The sequence below is a fragment of the Ascaphus truei genome, chromosome 6 (genome assembly GCF_040206685.1).
Source record: "Ascaphus truei isolate aAscTru1 chromosome 6, aAscTru1.hap1, whole genome shotgun sequence".
NCBI classification, from domain to species: domain Eukaryota; kingdom Metazoa; phylum Chordata; class Amphibia; order Anura; family Ascaphidae; genus Ascaphus; species Ascaphus truei.
In genome coordinates, this window is record NC_134488.1 from 38,048,065 (window position 1) to 38,067,867 (window position 19,803).

Here is a 19,803-nt window from a genome sequence, read left to right on the forward strand (position 1 = left end):
TATCACTGTTTTGTGAATCTCACAGCAGGCAATATCACGCTATAATGGCTTTTTATCTCACTTAAAAGCACTTATCACTGCTTAGTGCATGACCCCCTGTAGCTTAGCAAAGCCTTAATTAACCTTTGCTGTACTGACACTGAGAAATGCTGTTTCTTTTTCTTTTAAGTAAACTATAAAACATTATAAGAATCATGAGATGACTCGTGATTTCTCAACAAGCAAAAAGCCAACAAACTAATAAGAAATAGAATATTGTACAATATTAGCAGAGTCAATATATGAAATAAGACTCCTTGTGACAAAATGAAGCTCAATATGATCCAATGTTTATATTTGTTCTCATGATTTGGGTGGCGTCGTATTTGATTCTTAAAAGGACTTAAAATAATTTACAAGACTTATCCAACATCACATCAGAGGCAGCAGAAAGATTGCACCAAAGACTTGCAATGGATTCCATTCTCCACAAACATTATCATGATGAAGAATTTGATCCAAAAGGACTTGTAGAGGGTCACTTCTGTGATGAAAATTATCCCTTGATAGATGAAAGTGTGGGATTCCCTTTGAGAAAATTGCATGAAACTTTCTCTTCAGGTTTGTATAATTATTGGTAACATAGAATGAATTTGTGGAGACTGACATATTTTTACATACAGAAAATTAATGCATATTTATTACACTAATAAAAAAAATCTATTGACTAATAATTAATTTAATTAACAAGCTGTATTTTTATTTTCTGTACACTGTATAGTGGAGGGTTTTTGTCACTTTATTACCCACAATAACCTGTTTAGTGTCTGATTATACCCAGTACTAGCATAGCCAGTAACAACCTCACACTGATGAGATCAAAAAAGTTAAAAAGCTGTCTGTGAGGAGGGTTACTAACGATTCACTTCTTTTACCCAGGCTGTGCTGAAAAAGCGGTGCAATACGGCCTGCATAATCATGCAGTATAATGCTCATTTTCCTGTCATTACTGGCTGCAGTGGAAGCACTGTATGCTAAGGCTTCGGTCCCGCTGCGCTTGTTGGCGTGGGCGGCCACATGCGAGTTCCCCACCAGCAGGGGAATCCTGCTGAGCCGGTCCCGGTACCCCCTGGCTGCACAGCTTACTACACGCTGTGGCGCGTCAGCCGCTAGGGGACACAAGAAAATGGTGATGTCTAGCGTTGACGCGTCACGTGGTGTGGCTGTGAGCCAATGGGGAGGGGAGGCTTCGGGAGGAGGAGAGGCTTCGGGGAGCGGGGAGGAGTGTGGAGTGAAAGCGTGAGTGCCTTTCTGTGTGTGTGTCTGAGTGCGTGCGTGCCTGTCTGTGTGTGTGTATGTGTGTGCCTGAGTGCGTGAGTGCCTGCCTCTGTCTGTTGTGTGTGTGTATGAGTGCGTGAGTGCCTGCCTGTGTGTGCGCGCGCGTGTGTGTGTGTGTATGAGTGCGGGAGTGCCTGCCTGTGTGTGTGTGTGTATGAGTGCCTGCGTGTGTGTGTGTTTTACTTACCATCAGCAGCTCCAGCCCGAGCCCGTGGAGGGAGGGAGGGGGGGGAGAATAGCGGGTCCCTCCGCTCAAGCCACGCCCCCACTCCCTGTCAATCCTCCCACTCCCGCCCACCTCCCGCTCCGGCTCCCGTTCCCTACAGACCGCATATCGCGGTCTGTGTAGTGTCAGCGCACCGCCTGTCTGCAGTGCGGGCGCGCTGACTCTGGGAGCGGGGCCTTAGCCTAAGAGATAATGTCTGAGAGATGTGACTATGCTCACAAGTGATATTTTTATTTACTGTACGGTGGTGGGTTTTGGTACTTTTTTATTAACCATAACTTGTTTTGTGTTTAATTAACTTACTAATAATTAATAGTCAAGCCAATGATCTCTCTATGTGGGGTTTGACTCCTGTCCCGTCTTCACATTACAGTACATAGCTAAATACCAAGAGGGCTACGTATAAAGATATGTGTTTTCCAAATGAAATAATTAGCAACGTACAGTACAGTAAGGTACTTTCAGTGAGTTAAAATGTAACATTTATAATGCATCATTTAGATATATTGTAAACCCTGCTGCATATAAATGTATTCTTTTTTATTTTATTGGGTTAATGACCTGCAACGTTTTATTTATTCATTATTTCATAACAAAAAAGCTTGTAAAATATAATGAATGTGTATTTTATTCTTTCTATTCTGCTGGTGCAGGGCGTGTGAGCGGAGACACAATGATTGATATCTCTATGGGCCCATCAGTTTACCAGCTCTTATCAGCCAGTGATATCTTCAAAGAGATTATTGTGATAGAATTTACTGAGCCCAATATCCAGGAATTTGAGAAGTGGCTTAAAAAGGATCCAGGAGCTGCTGATTGGTCATATGCAACAAAGGCTCTTTGTGACCTAGAAGGCAACAGGTAACATATTTCCAAGTATTACATGGAAATTAATACCTGTACTGTACTGTATGTGCCAAGGAAAAAAAGTGTGAATGAAAAGAAAATGCCTGGGTATATCTGGGGTTTAGATTGGTCCTTGAGTTTCTGCCACTGAAAATAAATTGCAAACCACAAAAAAAAATGAAATGTGTAAATAAAAAAGCTCTTGTCCCTGCAGCGTGCACTGCACTAGCCAGCGGGGACCTGGCCTAAGAGGTTGACAAACTGCACTACAGTTATAAATAGGATTTCTTCTAGGATAAATCTGGTACAGTTTTTGCACTGGTTTTGTCCCTATCTTGCAGACCTTGGCATAGTCCCTCTAATGCTAAACGTGCTGCAAAACCAGCAGTCTGAGTGACTCCAATGATTTACACTTTCATTCTTGATCTAAAGTAACTCAGGTTATTCCTACAGAAAGCTGCAATGTCCATGTCATGGGAATTATGTGAGTTAAGGTGATCCATACAAAGGAATAATGGGGGACATGTATTACTGAGATCTGCTGATACAAATAGCACATGCTTCAGCTAGTAATGAGATAAAGGTCCACATTTCCTTACACTGAATATTGTGCCATTGTGAAAGGCTTTACATGTGCATTTTATAACTGTATGCAACATGTGTAGGTGTAGGTGTGTGTGTGTGTAGGTGTAGGTGTGTGTGTGTGTTGGTGTGTGTATAGGTAGGTGTGTATGTGTGTGTGTGTGTGTGTGTGTCATTTAAGCAAATGCATCACCGTTCACACAGCTTTTAAGCACAGCATGGGACTAGCACAGGAAATAAAACCACTCACAGACATGTTTCAACCTTGATGGGTATCATCAGTGTGAGATTGGTTTATACTTGCTTTACAATATTTCTAGGCTGGGTAGGTTTACCATATACATTTTAAGTTATGGCGGGTGAAAAAGGCAACAAAACAGCATGGGCTCCATGTGAATGGATATTCTAGGCAAAAGGTGACACATTGCATGCTCATTTGGATGTAATTTCCCAAAATCCCTTGCTGCAGAGGAAGCATTGTATGCTAAGTGATAATGGTTGAAAGGCAGGGTTGCAGTCCTGTCCAGTGGTGGGATTCAAAATTATTAGGAACAGGTTCTCTCTCACGGAGGTGGGGAGGTGGGGGGGAGGAGGAGGGCGGGAAAGAAGAGGTGGGGGGGGGGAAGAAGAGGTGGGGGGGAAAGAAGAGGTGGGGGGGAAAGAAGAGGTGGGGGGGAAAGAAGAGGTGGGGGGAAAGAAGAGGTGGGGGGAGAAGATGTGAGGGGGAAGAAGAGGTGGGGGGGGAAGAAGAGATGTTTGGGGGAGAGAGATGTGGGGGGAGAGAGATGTGGGGGGAGAGAGAGGGAGAGAGATGGGGAGAGAGATGGGGAGAGAGAAAGATGGGGGGAGAGAGAGAGAGATGGGGGAGAGAGAGATGGAGGGAGAGAGAGAGAGAGAGAGACGGGGGAGAGATGGGGGGAGAGAGAGATGGGGGGGGAGAGAGAGAGACAAGGGGGGGAAGAGACACCGGGGGGGGGGGGGGGGTGTTAGAGAGACAAGGGGGAACCAGTGCAAATAAGTGCAACGTGCAACCAGTGCAAATACAAATGGACACATGAAAACTACACAAGCAGGCAAACTGCACAGGACACACACAGAACACAGCCCCCCACATCTCTCCCAGACACATCTCACATCTCCCACAGCCCCCCCTCTCACATCTCCCCCAACCCCCCTCACATCTCTCCCAGCCCCCCACATCTCTCCCAGACACATCTCACATCTCCCACAGCCCCCCCTCTCACATCTCCCCCAACCCCCCTCACATCTCTCCCAGCCCCCCACATCTCTCCCAGACACATTTCACATCTCCCACAGCCCCCCCTCTCACATCTCCCCCAACCCCCCTCACATCTCTCCCAGCCCCCCACATTTCTCCCAGACACATCTCACATAGCCCCCTCACATCTTCCCCAGCCCCCACTTACATCTCTTCCAGCCTCCCTCACATCTCTTCCAGCCCCCCCTCATATCTCACCCAGACACATCTCTCCCATCACCCCACATCTCTCCCAGACACATGTCACATAGCCCCCTTACATCTCCCCCTAGCCTCTCACATCTCCCCCAGCCCCTCTCACATCTCCCCCAGCCCCTCTCACATTTCCCCCAGCTCCCCCTCACATCTCCCTCACATCTCCCCCATTCCCTCTCACATCTCCCCCAGCCCCTCTCACATCTCCCCCTAGCCTCTCACATCTCCCCCAGCCCCTCTCACATCTCCCCCAGCCCCTCTCACATCTCCCCCAGCCCCTCTCACATCTCCCCCAGCCCCTCTCACATCTCCCCCAGCCCCTCTCACATCTCCCCCAGTCCCCATCACATCTCCCCCAGTCCCTCTCACATCACCCCCAGCCCCTCTCACATCTCCCCCAGTCCCTCTCACATCTCCCCCAGTCCCTCTCACATCTCCCCCAGCCCCTCTCACATCTCCCCCAGTCCCTCTCACATCTCCCCCAGCCCCTCTCACATCTCCCCCAGCCCCTCTCACATCTCCCCCAGCCCCTCTCACATCTCTCTCACATCTCCCCCAGTCCCTCTCACATCTCCCTCACTCCCTCTCACATCTCCCCCAGCCCCTCTCACATCTCCCCCAGCCCCTCTCACACCTCCCCCAGCCCCTCTCACATCTCCCCCAGTCCCTCTCACATCTCCCCCAGCCCCTCTCACATTTCCCTCAGTCCCTCTCACATCTCCCCCAGCCCCTCTCACATCTCCCCCAGTCCCTCACATCTCCCCCAGCCCCTCTCACATCTCCCCAGCCCCTCTCACATCTCCCCCAGTCCCTCTCACATCTCCCCCAGCCCCTCTCACATCTCCCCCAGTCCCTGTCACACCTCCCCCAGCCCCTCTCACATCTCTCTCACATCTCCCCCAGTCCCCATCACATCTCCCTCAGCCCCTCTCACATCTCCCCCAGTCCCCATCACATCTCCCCCAGCCCCTCTCACATCTCCCCCAGCCCCTCTCACATCTCCCCCAGCCCCTCTCACATCTCCCCCAGCCCCTCTCACATCTCCCCCAGCCCCTCTCACATCTCCCCCAGCCCCTCTCACATCTCCCCAGCCCCTCTCACATCTCCCCCAGTCCCTCTCACATCTCCCCCAACCCCTCTCACATCTCCCCCAGCCCTTCTCACATCTCCCCCAGCCCCTCTCACATCTCTCTCACATCTCCCCCAGTCCCTCTCACATCTCCCTCACTCCCTCTCACATCTCCCCCAGCCCCTCTCACATCTCCCCCAGCCCCTCTCACACCTCCCCCAGCCCCTCACACATCTCCCCCAGTCCCACTCACATCTCCCCCAGCCCCTCTCACATCTCCCCCAGCCCATCTCACACCTCCCCCAGCCCCTCTCACATCTCCCCCAGTCCCTCTCACATCTCCCCCAGTCCCTCTCACATCTCCCCCAGTCCCTCTCACATCTCCCCCAGCCCCTCTCACATCTCCCCCAGCCCCTCTCACATCTCCCCCAGCCCCTCTCACATCTCTCTCACATCTCCCCCAGCCCCTCTCACATCTCTCTCACATCTCCCCCAGTCCCTCTCACATCTCCCTCACTCCCTCTCACATCTCCCCCAGCCCCTCTCACATCTCCCCCAGCCCCTCTCACACCTCCCCCAGCCTCCCTCACATCTCCCTCACTCCCTCTCACATCTCCCCCAGCCCCTCTCACATCTCCCCCAGTCCCTCTCACATCTCCCCCAGTCCCTCTCACATCTCCCCCAGTCCCTCTCAAATCTCCCCCAGCCCCTCTCACATCTCCCCCAGTCCCTCTCACATCTCCCCCAGCCCCTCTCACATCTCCCCCAGCCCCTCTCACATATTCCCCAGTCCCTCTCACATCTCCCCCAGTCCCTCTCACATCTCCCCCAGCCCCTCTCACGTCTCCCCCAGCCCCTCTCACATCTCCCCCAGTCCCAACTCTCATCTCCCCCAGCCCCTCTCACATCTCCCCCAGCCTCCCTCACATCTCCCTCACTCCCTCTCACATCTCCCTCACTCCCTCTCACATCTCCCCCAGCCCCTCTCACATCTCCCCCAGTCCCTCTCACATCTCCCTCACTCCCTCTCACATCTCCCCCAGCCCCTCTCACATCTCCCCCAGTCCCTCTCACATCTCCCTCACTCCCTCTCACATCTCCCCCAGCCCCTCTCACATCTCCCCCAGTCCCTCTCACATCTCCCCCAGCCCCTCTCACATCTCCCCCAGCCCCTCTCACATCTCCCCCAGTCGCTGTCACATCTCCCCCAGCCCCTCTCACATCTCCCCCAGCCCCTCTCACATCTCCCCCAGCCCCTCTCACATCTCCCCCAGCCCCTCTCACATCTCCCCCAGCCCCTCTCACATCTCCCCCAGCCCCTCTCACATCGCCCCCAGTCCCTCTCACATCTCCCCCAGCCCCTCTCACATCGCCCCCAGTTCCTCTCACATCTCCCCAGCCCCTCTCACATCGCCCCCAGTCCCTCTCACATCTCCCCCAGCCCCTCTCACATCTCCCCCAGCCCCTCTCACATCTCCCCCAGCCCCTCTCACATCTCCCTCAGCCCCTCTCACATCTCCCCCAGCCCCCCTCACATCTCCCCCAGCCCCTCTCACATCTCCCCCAGCCCCTCTCACATCTCCCCCAGTCCCTCTCACATCTCCCCCAGTCCCTCTCACATCTCCCCCAGCCCCTCTCATGTCTCCCCCAGCCCCTCTCACATCTCCCCCAGTCCCTCTCTAATCTCCCCCAGCCCCTCTCACATCTCCCCCAGCCTCCCTCACATCTCCCTCACTCCCTCTCACATCTCCCTCACTCCCTCTCACATCTCCCCCAGCACCTCTCACATCTCCCCCAGCCCCACTCACATCTCTCCCAGCCCCTCTCACATCTCCCTCACTCCCTCTCACATCTGCCCCAGCCCCTCTCACATCTCCCCCAGTCCCTCTCACATCTCCCCCAGCCCCTCTCACATCTCCCCCAGCCCCTCTCACATCTCCCCCAGTCCCTGTCACATCTCCCCCAGCCCCTCTCACATCTCCCCCAGCCCCTCTCACATCTCCCCCAGCCCCTCTCACATCTCCCCCAGCCCCTCTCACATCTCCCCCAGCCCCTCTCACATCTGCCCCAGCCCCTCTCACATCTCCCCCAGCCCCTCTCACATCTCCCCCAGCCCCTCTCACATCTCCCCCAGCCCCTCTCACATCTACCCCAGCCCCCCTCACATCTCCCCCAGCCCCTCTCACATCTCCCCCAGCCCCTCTCACATCTCCCCCAGCCCCCCATCACATCTCTCCCAGCCCCCCTCACATCTCTCTCAGCCCCTCATAACATCTCTCCCAGCTCTCCTCACATCTCTCCCTGACCCCCTCGCATCTCTCCCTGACCCCCTCACATCTCACAGGGGGGAGGGAGCAGAGAGACCAGAGGGAACCACTGCAAATAAGTGCAGCCTGCAACCAGTGCAAACAGGACACAGGCAGGAAGCACACAGCACACAGCACACAGCACACAGCACACAGCACACAGCACACAGCACACAGCACACAGCACACAGCACACAGCACACAGCACACAGGCAGGACACACGCAGGACACAGCCTCACCTCTATCTGCTGCACGCTTTTTCTCTGCTTTTTGGCCCCAACCCCAGGCTCCTGTCACCTCCTCCTGATTGGCTGCATTACAGAGCAGCAGCCAATCAGGATGGAGCAAGCTGCCCAGCCTTTTAGCTGAAGCTCTGCTCTCTCCCTTCTCGTACTGGTTCTGCGAACTGAGGAAAATGTAGGTACAGGTTCGCACGAACCGGTGCGAACCGGCTGAATCCCACTGCTGGACCTGTCTAAGACATGTTAATATGCTCACAAGTGATATTCTTTATTGGATATATATGGCACTTACAGCATAATAGTATTTTATTTTTCATTTCAGAGAGGAATGGCAGGTAAAGGAAGACAAAGTAAGAAGAGTCGTCAAACAGGTTGTAAAATGGGATGTTTCTAAAGACAATCCTTTAGATCCTGTCGTCTTGCCAAAAGTGGATTGTGTGCTCTGCCTTTGGGCACTACATGTTATTAGCAGAGAGACGGATGCTTACCGGAGCAACCTGAGAAAATGTGCATCACTACTGAATATTGGGGGTCACCTGTTACTCTTTGGGGTATTTAATATGACATATTATAAGATTGGTGAGCACAAGTTCTTTATCCTGCCATATGATGAAACGTTTTTAAGAGAGGCTCTCAGGGATGCAGGGTACGTCATTGAGAATATGGATGTGCTACCCAGCAGAAAGGGCTGTGATATGGTAGATTATGATCACGTTGTGTATGTTATAGCGCGCAAGGAGAGGGAGGTTTAATGATCTAATTCTGACTGATTAAATTTACATAGGAGAGACAATTAAGAATATGGGGCCTATGCACTAAGCTCCGATAAAAAAAAGTCACTGTTTTGTTTAAAAAGCCATTTTTGACAACGTTGCTATCATAAGAAAAACATCATGTTATGCAGAAAGCCCCGAATTCCTGTGATAGCTACATTAGCAAAACTGGGGAGCAGCCGGCGACGTGCAGATCGCGTCTCTGAAAAGGTCTCACCTGGCAATTTCTTTCTACTGCAGAGAGAGAGACACGCCTCTCCCTGGTCAAATCTCGCCAGAGATCAAACATTTTTAATACATGTAGCAGGGTCACCCCTGACTATTAATCTGCCCTTCTTCTGGCAGTAAGTCCTGGTATAAGCAGGCCTTGCCAGTAGTTATCATGGGGTTTTCCCCCTCACCTTTGGTGCTGCACTTGAGTGATAGCAGGGAGTGGTATATCATGTTGTACATCCTGTTGAGGTGGGGAAGAGCTAGGATGGCTGCAGGTGCCCTTGGCCTGTAGTGGTGGTCCAGGGACCATCTCCAGTGATAGCTGATCTGAGAGACTGTATCCTGCTGTAAGACTGCTGAGTACTTGTTGTGCTACTGCAAAGTGTGTAGTAATAAACCGTTCCTGTTTTGCAATATACCTCCGGCCTGGTGTGTGATCCAACTGGGGGGAGAGGTAATCAGTTCTACCGTGGGAGATCATCTCCAATTCCCTGGAGCCTATGGCAGATGGAGGCGCTACACTGCTATTATTATGTGGGTATGAAACCCAGAAGCATGTTCCTGTGTCCCAAAGTCATCGCAGACGACTTAGCCCTCTTGTTGCCAGAAGGCCCCTATGTGTGATTGGGGGGGGGGACACTGTTAAATACAAAATGCAAGATTAGAGTATGTTATCAGGCAGTCACCGGAGCAGAACCTCGTTGATTTCATGTCATGGTCACGTGACACATGGCATTTCAATGCATAGGAGATACCGGGCACCCCATAACGGGGCCTGTATCTCAGGAAGCAGGGGATCCCCGAGGTTGAAATCAATGCGGTTCATCTCAGGAGACCCCATGCTTCTGCACACTATTAATATAAATTATATTAAATCAGCTTCATTACCTGAAGGGGTTAAGGCACAATAGCAGGTTAATTGAGAGCAGATGGGGTGAGTAAAGTGGGTACTTGGCCCTTCATTCACCCTCTCTGCCCCCAATAAAGCTGATGTTGTTCCTTAACTCCTTCATTGCCTTAGCGGTTAGCCGCTAAGGTAATGAAGTTGCCTGTAAATGCATTTTTATTGCATGGGATTTTGAGAGGAAATCTCAATTCTAGAGCCTCGACAAGCTAATCGGGGCTACTAGAATTGCACACATTTGAAACGTTGGTGATAAGTAGCTTATCATCGCTCGTTTGGCGATTTATTTCTTTTTCTCTGCAATTTTTTTTTTTTGAAAAGTCCTTTTATCGCCGACTTATCGGTGCTTACAGAATAGCAGTATGCTTTTTTGGCGATAAGGCGGCGATAAGACGGCGATGAGTGGCTTATTGGAGCTTAGTGCATAGGCTCCAAGGTATTTTTTACAGGATTTCTCCATTTACAATGTCCAACAGGACCTTTTCAAATGTAAAAAAAATGGTACAATCAATAAATGCCTCTACATTCTTTTCTTCTGTCCATACAGTACTTATTGAATTAAACAAATCAATATCAATATGTGAGAGCACTTGTGTTTGATTATAACATAAAAAAATGAAATATTAATTGAAATAGCAAATGTTTGCAAAAGTGTATTCAGTGGCTGGGTATTGTTGAGGAAATGTTGCTATTTTTTTTCCGTCTCATGCTCTGTTGTACGCTGGAATATTCCTGTTAAGAATTTAACATTTTACTGCTAATGGCCTATTGAAGTGAAACTTCATAGCTCACCATGGCTCATTGGAAAAGCTCATAGTGTAAAATGGGTTGAGTTGTGACTTAGGCTGCGCTTATACAGCCAGCAATGGTGACGCGACCGATGAAGTCACCCGTCGCAGTCGCCATTGCGATAGTTATATTTCAAATTCTGGAGACGTCGCTGGCTACAAGCCCAGTGATGTCAGCAAGAGGGAAGGCAGAGGGATGGAGAAGCTCCCTAATTGACTTATAGACAGTCACATGTGGAGACCATCTCTCCAAAAATCTAATTTGAGTGACTACTAGATTTTTTGTAGCGCTGTAGTGTGTGTGTGTGTGTGTGTGTGTGTGTGCGTGCGTGCGTGCATGCGTGCGTGTGTGTGTGTAAAATACATTGTCCATCAATTTCCACTGTGGTTAATGGTTATGTTCTTAATTATTACTTATGTGGGTATATATACAGGAGACGTCTAGCACCAGATAAAAAAATGGTAATTTAACAAATTCTCTAGTCGCTAGACTGTAAGAGGTTCACAAACTGCACTACAGTTATTAATATGATTTCTTCTAGGATAAATCTGGTACAGTTTTTGCACTGGTTTTGTCCCTGTCTTGCAGACCTTGGCATAGTCCCTGTAATGTAAACTTACTGTAAAACCAGCAGTCAGAGTGACTCCAATGATTTACACTTTCATTCTTGATCTAAAGTAACACAGGTAATTCCTACAGAAAGCTGCAAAGTCCATGTCAAGGGAATTATGGGAGTTAAGGTGATCCATATAAAGGTTTTAATGGGGACATGTATTGCTGAGATCTGCTGATACAAATAGCACATGCTTCAGCTAGTAATGAGATAAAGGCACACCTTTACTTACACTGAATATTCTTCCATGTGCATGTATAACTATGTGCAACATATTTAACTCATCTCTATTGTCAATCATTTGACTTTCACATATATATGTATTCAGGCACTAATAATAGTGTTTTTGTTTTGAGACAGGATAAGCACGTTGGCAGGTTGGTTAGCTTCGCAGGGGGATCGGGCAGTTCGTAATGCGCAGCGCACAAAGGAACAAGTGGGGAAAGAAATCCCAGATAGCACTGGGCGGTGACGGCCTGCAGCTCCGGAGGCAGTGCAGGTCCGGCACCGGGTGATGGATAGCGCAGCAGAGAAAGCGATTCTCAGGGCATCTTTAATGAGTATGCCAAGTTGAGTAACTACCGCTTCGGGCACGATTTGCAGGGAGCGCATCTCCAAGTGGAATAGTAAGGACAGACCAGGCTGGTAGATGAGCATGGGTCCCGCTGCTAGGCATGCCAGACGGGATAGACTAATTTTAAATTTGCAGGAGGGCTTGGAGAGGGTTCTGGCAGGGTTGGCGGTACGGGCCTAGTTTAAGGGGGGTTAAATAGGCTCGTCGGTGGTGGCTCTTAGGGGGTAGGTGCTTGTTCTTGCCAGACTGGGAGCTGGGCCGTTTGAGCCCGGGGGAAGTACGAGTGGGTAAGGTCAGTTATCCATGACCTCGAGAGCCCACTCGCATAGGGGACATGAGGTCAGCGGTTAGAGGGCCGGCTGACTGTGCCCTCCCCATCCTGTCAAAGGAGCACTCTGGCAGGGAGTGCATTTACCCCTCTTAGGTTTTCTGTATAAATAAAAAGCCGCGGCCATTTTACCTCCAGTTCATGTTTCCTGTATTTAGTTGTACATTACATGTGGGTTCAAGGCGGGGGGAGAGGGGAACTGCTTGGAACCTCCCTGGTCATGTATTCAGGACACAGTGTAGCTTTGCAAAGCCTTAATTAACCTTTGCTGTACTGACACTGAGAAATGTTTATTTTTCTTTTAAGTAAACTATAAACATTATAAGAATCGTGAGATGACTTGTGATTTCTCAACTAGCAAAATGCCAACAAATAAATAAGAAATAGAATATTGTACAATATTAGAAGAGTCAATATATGAAAAAAGACTCCTTGTGACAAAATGAAGCTCAGTATGATCCAATGTTTATATTTGTTTTTGTGATTTGGGAGGCGTCGTATTTGATTCTTAAAAGGACTTAAAATAATTTACAAGACTTATCCAACATCACATCAGAGGCAGCAGAAAGATTGCACCAAAGACTTGCAATGGATCCCAGTCTCCACAAACATTATCATGATGAAGAATTTGATCCTAAAGGATTTGTAGATACCTACTTCTGTGATGAAAATTATCCCTTGATAGATGAAAGTGTGGGATTCCCTTTGAGAAAATTGCATGAAACGCTCTCTTCAGGTTTGTATAATTATTGGTAACATAGAATGAATTTGTGGAGACAGACATATTTTTACATACAGAAAATTAATGCATATCTATTACACTAATAAAAAAATCTCTTTAGTAATAATTAATTTAATTAACAAGCAATATTTTTATTATCTGTACACTGTATGGTGGAGGGTTTTTGTCACTTTATTACCCACCATAACCTGTTTTGTGTCTGATTATACCCAGTACTAGCATAGCCAGTAATAACCTCACACTGATGAGATCAAAAAAGTTAAAAAGCTGCCTGTGAGGAGGGTTACTAACGATTCACTTCTTTTACCCAGGCTGTGCTGAAAAAGCGAAGCAATATGGCAGGCATAATCATACAGTACAATACTCATTATCCTATCATTACCCAGAATCCCTGGCTGCAGTGGAAGCACTGTATGCTAAGAGATAATGGGGAAGGGCAGGGTTGCAGACCTGTCTGAGAGATGTCTGTGCTCACAAGTGATATTTTTAGTTTCTGTACACTGTACGATGGAGGTTATTTGGCACTTTTTGACCCACAATAATTTGTGTTTTGTTTAACTAATAGTCAAGTCAATGATCTCTCTACAGTATGTGGAGTTTGCCTCCTGTCCCGTCTTCACATTACATAGCTACATACCAAGAGGGCTTCATATAAAGTTTAATAATACAGCACAGTAAGTTGCTTCCAGTGAGAAAATGTAACACAGAATGCATCATTTAGAGCTATATAATCATATTCTCATACCCCGCTGCATTTGTATGTCTTTATTTATATAGCGCCCAAAGTGTACTCAGTGCTTCACAAAATACAGTGCAGGTAATTATAATACAATAAGTGCAGCAAAATCAGACAATAGAAAAGGAAATCCCTGCCCCAAAGAGCTTACAATCTAAGTGGTATGGTGGGAGACTTAGAGACAGCAGGTGAGGGAATACGTGATGGCATTGCTTGGCCACAATGTGTTAGGAGTGAAACTGGGTGTGGAACTATAGCCATGAATGCAGGCTATTGGGATGCTTGATTTGTGGGGCGAGTTTTAAGGTTAGTCGGTATTAAAATCAGAAGGTTAACACCATTTACAGGGGAAGAGATGGCAGGGAGGCATGGGTGATGGCAGATGTGTATGTCTGGCTTCAGGCTTAGGCTGAGTACCCGCTGTAGTCAGCGGCGTGCGCTCTGGCCACCAGCCCCATATATCCTTTCTGGAAGTCCCCGCTGCCTCCTTCCACGTGGCTCACTATATGCTGTGACGTGTCAGCTGCCAGAGCTACAAGCCTGGTGTTTTGGAGCGGTGATCCATCACGTGGCTGTGAGCCAATGAGGAGTGGAGCTTTCTGGAGCTACGGGAGGGAGGCTTCGTGGAGGGGGAGCAGCGATTTGTCTTCCATATGATGCAGGTTAGATGTGTGTGATGTGCCCGTTTCGCAGGCTACTGCTGCCTGTGCGGCGTGCTGGTACATGCAGGCAGCTGCTGTGCCCGGAATCAATAGGGCTCTGTCCTTGGGTTTGTTATTTATCAGAAGTTAGGGAGTGCTTTAATTTGTGTGCACAAATCCACATGTAGTAGTGAGTGAACACACTAAATGTCCTCAGATCAGTGTACGATGTGTGCATAGAGAACCCATAGATTTCCAGGACTGCATAGTGATCTGGTCCCTTGACTGTGCTGCCTTGGTACAAATGAACTCTGCAGCACCAACAAAGGGAGCTCCCCTTCTCCCTCCCAGGCCAAGGAAAGACAACCTCCTCATTATGTTACTTTGTGAGCCTAGCTCCCCTGCAGACACACTCCAGGACTGTGAACCAGAGGGAAGACCCCTCCCCCCCCCCCAATGAAGGGGAAGGAGGGCACTGATGGAGAAGAGGTAGGGGCACAGCAGATTAACCCATATAGAGTCTGAAGTGTCAGCAAACAAGCTGCAGGCGCCTCCAACTCTAAAGGGGGTTAATTGCTGTGAAATATTAAATCGCTGCGTGATGGTATCCCTACCCTGGGAGGGCTGTGTTGAAAAATAAATAGATTATATCTTCCCTTGTCAGGTTGCGGCCAGCTCCGGCTGCTGAGCTTGTCTGCCCCTGGAGGAGAGGCAGATGCACAGGGGGCAGGGCGGGGGGAGTTTGTTTCTACAAGACACCCAAGGGGGGTTGAGGAGAGAGGGAGAAAACTAACAAAAAAGGGTATGCTGCCGCCATTTTTGCCACCCTCCCTGCACCAAAAAAAGACTCCCTAAAAATCACATATAGTGAAGTGCCGTGCACGCGCCACCTGGACGCAGTGTGGGCGCGCCAGTGCATGCAGCGGAGCCTTAGGGGAGATCCCCAGTAGCAGGGAGTAGATAAGTGTGAATAGAGGATGTGTGGGTGTTTTTTTTATTGAGGGGTAAAGAATTTGGGGGAGAGATGTATAAATAATGGGGAAGTTGGAGAGAACAAACAGCAGTAGGGGAGCATACTGTAGTGAGATGCAGGAGGAGAGACTTCAAGGTACTGGATGAGGGGAAGAGTACAAATAATCACAGCATTTAGAAAGTTAAGTTCTCACAGTTGCAAAATTGTGGTTCAGAGTCCAGATCTTCCTCAAATCTTCACCTCCAATTTCAACTCTAAAATTAACTCTGCCAGACACTTAAGATATGACTCACAGCCAAGATAGATGGTCTTAAATACTCTGACCACATGCAATTGAATAACAATTAAGGGAGGGGACTGCATAATCTACTCATAGAAACATACTCAAATAGTGAATTACATTTTAATTTCTCTTGCAATTGATAGAATTCAGCTCAAGGGATTTTTTGAAGAACCCGTTTGAAGAAATGAATCAGAATGTTAGTGCAGATATTCAGAATGCATCCATGATTAAAGATATACAGTAGAAAGAAAAAATCCAGAGATAAGAACTCCAAAATTAACTCACTTTAAATGTGACTCTTAAGATGTTACACACAACCATAAATGTGAAGGTTTTTTTCTGGGGGGGGGGAAGAGTTAATTGCTTGGGATATTTTTTTTTTTTTAACACCCCAATAACAAAAATGCTTGTTATAATGAGTGTATTTTATTTCTAACTGGTGCAGGGTGTGTGAGAGGAAACACATTGATTGATATCTCCATGGGCCCAACAGTTTACCATCTCTTATCAGCCACTGATATCTTCAATGAGATTATTGTGATAGAATTTACTGAGCCAAATATCCAGGAATTTGAGAAATGGCTTAAAAAGGATCCAGGAACTGCTGATTGGTCACATGCAGCAAAGACTCTTTGTGAACTAGAAAGCAACAGGTAACATATTTCCAAGTATTACATGGAAAATAATACCTGTACTGTATGTGTCAAGGAAGAAAAGTGTGAAGCAAAAGAAAATGCCTGGGTATATCTGGGGTTTTGATTGGTCTATGAGGTTCTGCCACTGAAATTAAATTGCAAAACATAAAAAAATATGTGTTTGTGTGTTGCATTATCCATCAATTTCCACTGTGGTTAATGGTTATGGTTCTTAATTATTACTTTTTTGGATATATATACAGGAGACGTCTATCACCAGATAAAAAAATGGTAATTTAACAAATGATCTAGTTGCTAGACTGTAAGAGGTTGACAAACTGCACTACAGTTATTAATATGATTTCTTTTAGGATAAATCTGGTACAGTTTTTGCACTGGTTTTGTCCCTACTTTGCAGACCTTGGAATAGACCTTGTAATGCTAAACTTCCTGCAAAACCAGCAGTCTGTGAGTGACTCCAATGATTTACACTTTCATTCTTGATCAAAAGTAACACCGGTTATTCCTACAGAAAGCTGCAATGTCCGTGTCATGGGAATTATGGGAGTTAAGGTGATCCATATAAAGGAATAATGGGGGACATGTATTGCTGAGATCTGCTGATACAAATAGCACATGCTTCAGCTAGTAATGACATAAAGGCACACATTTACTTACACTGAATATTCTTCCATGTGCATGTATAACTATGTGCAACATATTTAACTCATCTCTATTGTCAATCATTTGACTTTCACATATATATGTATTCAGACACTAATAATAGTATTTTTGTTTAATTTCAGAGAGGATTGGCAGGTAAAGGAAGACAAAGTAAGAAGAGTCATCAAACAGGTTGTGAAATGGGATGTTACTAAAGACAATCCTCTAGACCCTGTCGCCTTGCCACAAGTGGACTGTGTGCTCAGCCTTTGGGCGCTAAATGTTATTAGCAGAGACAAGGAAGCTTACCGGAGCAACCTAAGAAAATGTGCATCACTACTGAATATTGGGGGTCACCTGTTACTCTTTGCAGTATTAAATATGACATATTATGTGGTTAATGAGCACAAGTTCTTTATGCTGTCATGTGATGAGAAGTTTTTAAGAGAGGCTCTCAGGGATGCAGGGTTTGTCATTGAGAATATGGATGTGTTACCCAGCAGAAAGGACTGTGATTTGGTAGATTTTGACCACCTTGCATATGTTATAGCGTGCAAGGAGAGGGAAGTTTAATGATCTACTGTACTGTAATTCTGGAAGATAAATAATTACATAGGAGAGACAAATAAGAATATGCATTTATTACATGATTCCTCCATTTACAATGTCTAAGAGGATCTTTTCAAGAATGGTATAATCAATAAATGCCACATTTTCTTTCTTCTGTCTATACACTACTTAATGTTTTCACTCAATATTAATGTGGAAGGGCAATTGTTTGATTATAACATTTAAAAAAATGAAAGATTCTTTGAAATAGCAAATGTTTGCAAAAGTGCATTCAGGGGTTGAGAAAATGTTGTGGTTTTTTTCCCTTTCTGTCCCATGCTCTAGACGCTGAAATATTCCTGTTAAGAATATAACATTTTACTGCTAATTGCTTACTATAAAAAGTAATGATTTCCAAGTACAATATCTAATGTCCTTGCTTTTTTTTCACGTTCTTACGGATCAAAATAGTTGCATAATAGTTTAGTTTTAAAAATACACATCTTAATTTTCAACTAAACACATTTAAAGGTTAATAAAGATAGTATTTCAGAAAACACTGTAAAATATTGTTGTTTGCAAACAGGACTATATTTACTACGCAGCATTCTGCAGTTCAGTGACTTGCTTGCACTGTAAGCTATCTTCCACCGCAGGAAGGTGTCTTACAGCAGAATGGGAAGTGGAATCCCGTGGGGGAAAGTTAACCGGTGCACTGCTGAAATAATGATAAGGCTGGATCGCTCCAAAAAGTAATAAGAATAAATATTTATTTGGCCAGTGGCAACATAATAACATTCCAGATGGACTGACAGAACTCTGCCGCGTTTCACACACGTATGCGTTTTGGAGCGATCCAGATATATATATTTTTATTTAAAGCAGATCACCGATTACCATTCGCCCATGGGATTCCGGTTCTCAGCATCCAGCAAGCAGCACGCTACCTCTGGACACCATGGTCGTGATTAAAATAAATTAAATATATTATTTCCTGGTTATAGACTTAACATATAATGAAAGAGTGCCTGCAGCTGACCTAATAACTGAAATGTACCCAAATCAGACAAAATGAGTGCTGGAGAACACATATACTGCAGTATTAGGTGATAACTTCTTTTTTTTTTTTATATATTTGGACTAACAATGTGTCATAGAACAAACATTCGAGAGTTTTCTCTCTTCCTCAGGTCAATCAAGTATTGCTTGACCTGAAGATGAGAGAAACTCTGGAAAGTTTGTCCTATGATATAAATTGTTAGTCCAAATATAAAAATGTATCACAATACTGAAGTGTGTGCGTGTATATATATATTTTTTATTTGTTCAGTAGTCGCAGTCACATGTATGTGATTTGCAGCTGTCCATAATGGGTATGTGGCTACTCCCCATGGGTTACCTTAGCTCTGGGTGCTGGAATTCAGGCGACTGGACGATGAGGTAGAAAGTTGTATAATAATGAGCACCAGGAACTTTGGTTGTACGACTGTCATTTATTCGCGTCCCCAAACACAGGGATCATCCATATATCGACACGTTGCACTGCATTTTACATCAGACACACCTGAATACTGTTCTTTGATCAGTGTGCTTGCTTAACACTTTAAGGCTGAAGACCCACTGCGAACAGCCGCGTGCGCGGGCCACCAGCCCCTTACCTCCTGCCTGTCTGTGCCCGCTGCCTCCTTTTGAAGAGGCTCACTACGCGCTGTGACGCGTCAGGCACCAGGGGATGCAAGAGAATTGCGATCCCGAGTGGTGACGCGTCACGTGGTGCGCTGGTGAGCCTATCAGCGCCGGGGGCTGGAGTGAGCTTCCCCCACATCCAAAAGGTAGGGGTGAGAAGTGTGTGTGTGTTGTGGGGGGCGGACAGTGGGACCGACGGGGGGGTCGAAAGGACCCTCCGCTCAAACCACGTCCCCCCCAGCTCCAGCTCCCGCTCCCTACAGACCGCAGGTAGTGGTCAATTGCCTCTCAGCGCGCCGCCTGCATGCAGTGCGGGCGCACTGACTGAGGCAGCGGGGCCTCGGCCTAATGAAGGTTTCAGTGATTCATGTGTACAGTATTGGGCTGCGTTTATAGTACTGGCTATGGCAACTGCAACGTAACGCAGCACCATAGCCAGTACATGCAGTCCGTCGTGGGCGCGACCGCGACGGCTGACGTCACGCGGTCGTGATCGCTGGAAGTCAAAGGATTTAGACAATTTTACACTTTATTTTTTCATTTATATCCCTGAGACATCGCACTACTGGTTTGTAACTCTCCTTAAGAATAAGGCCTGATTCTCAATTCCAGTTCTTGCTGCAACCAAATATTATTGG

The 19,803-nt window shown here is 47.1% G+C and overlaps 2 protein-coding genes across 2 annotated transcripts; both read left to right on the plus strand.

The window, feature by feature from the left end:
* Positions 1 to 406: 406 nt before the first annotated feature.
* LOC142496921 (indolethylamine N-methyltransferase-like) lies at positions 407 to 10,530 on the plus strand. The gene is made up of 3 exons (XM_075604022.1): positions 407 to 600; positions 2,197 to 2,404; positions 8,386 to 10,530. The coding sequence occupies exons 1-3, from the start codon at positions 453 to 455 to the stop codon at positions 8,813 to 8,815; spliced, it is 786 nt and encodes a 261-aa protein (XP_075460137.1). The 5' UTR covers positions 407 to 452; the 3' UTR covers positions 8,816 to 10,530.
* A 2,283-nt stretch (positions 10,531 to 12,813) lies between these two features.
* LOC142496433 (indolethylamine N-methyltransferase-like) lies at positions 12,814 to 17,892 on the plus strand. The gene is made up of 3 exons (XM_075603130.1): positions 12,814 to 12,993; positions 16,078 to 16,285; positions 17,074 to 17,892. Exons 1-3 carry the CDS (start codon positions 12,846 to 12,848, stop codon positions 17,501 to 17,503), a joined length of 786 nt encoding a protein of 261 aa, XP_075459245.1. The 5' UTR covers positions 12,814 to 12,845; the 3' UTR covers positions 17,504 to 17,892.
* Positions 17,893 to 19,803: the final 1,911 nt, after the last annotated feature.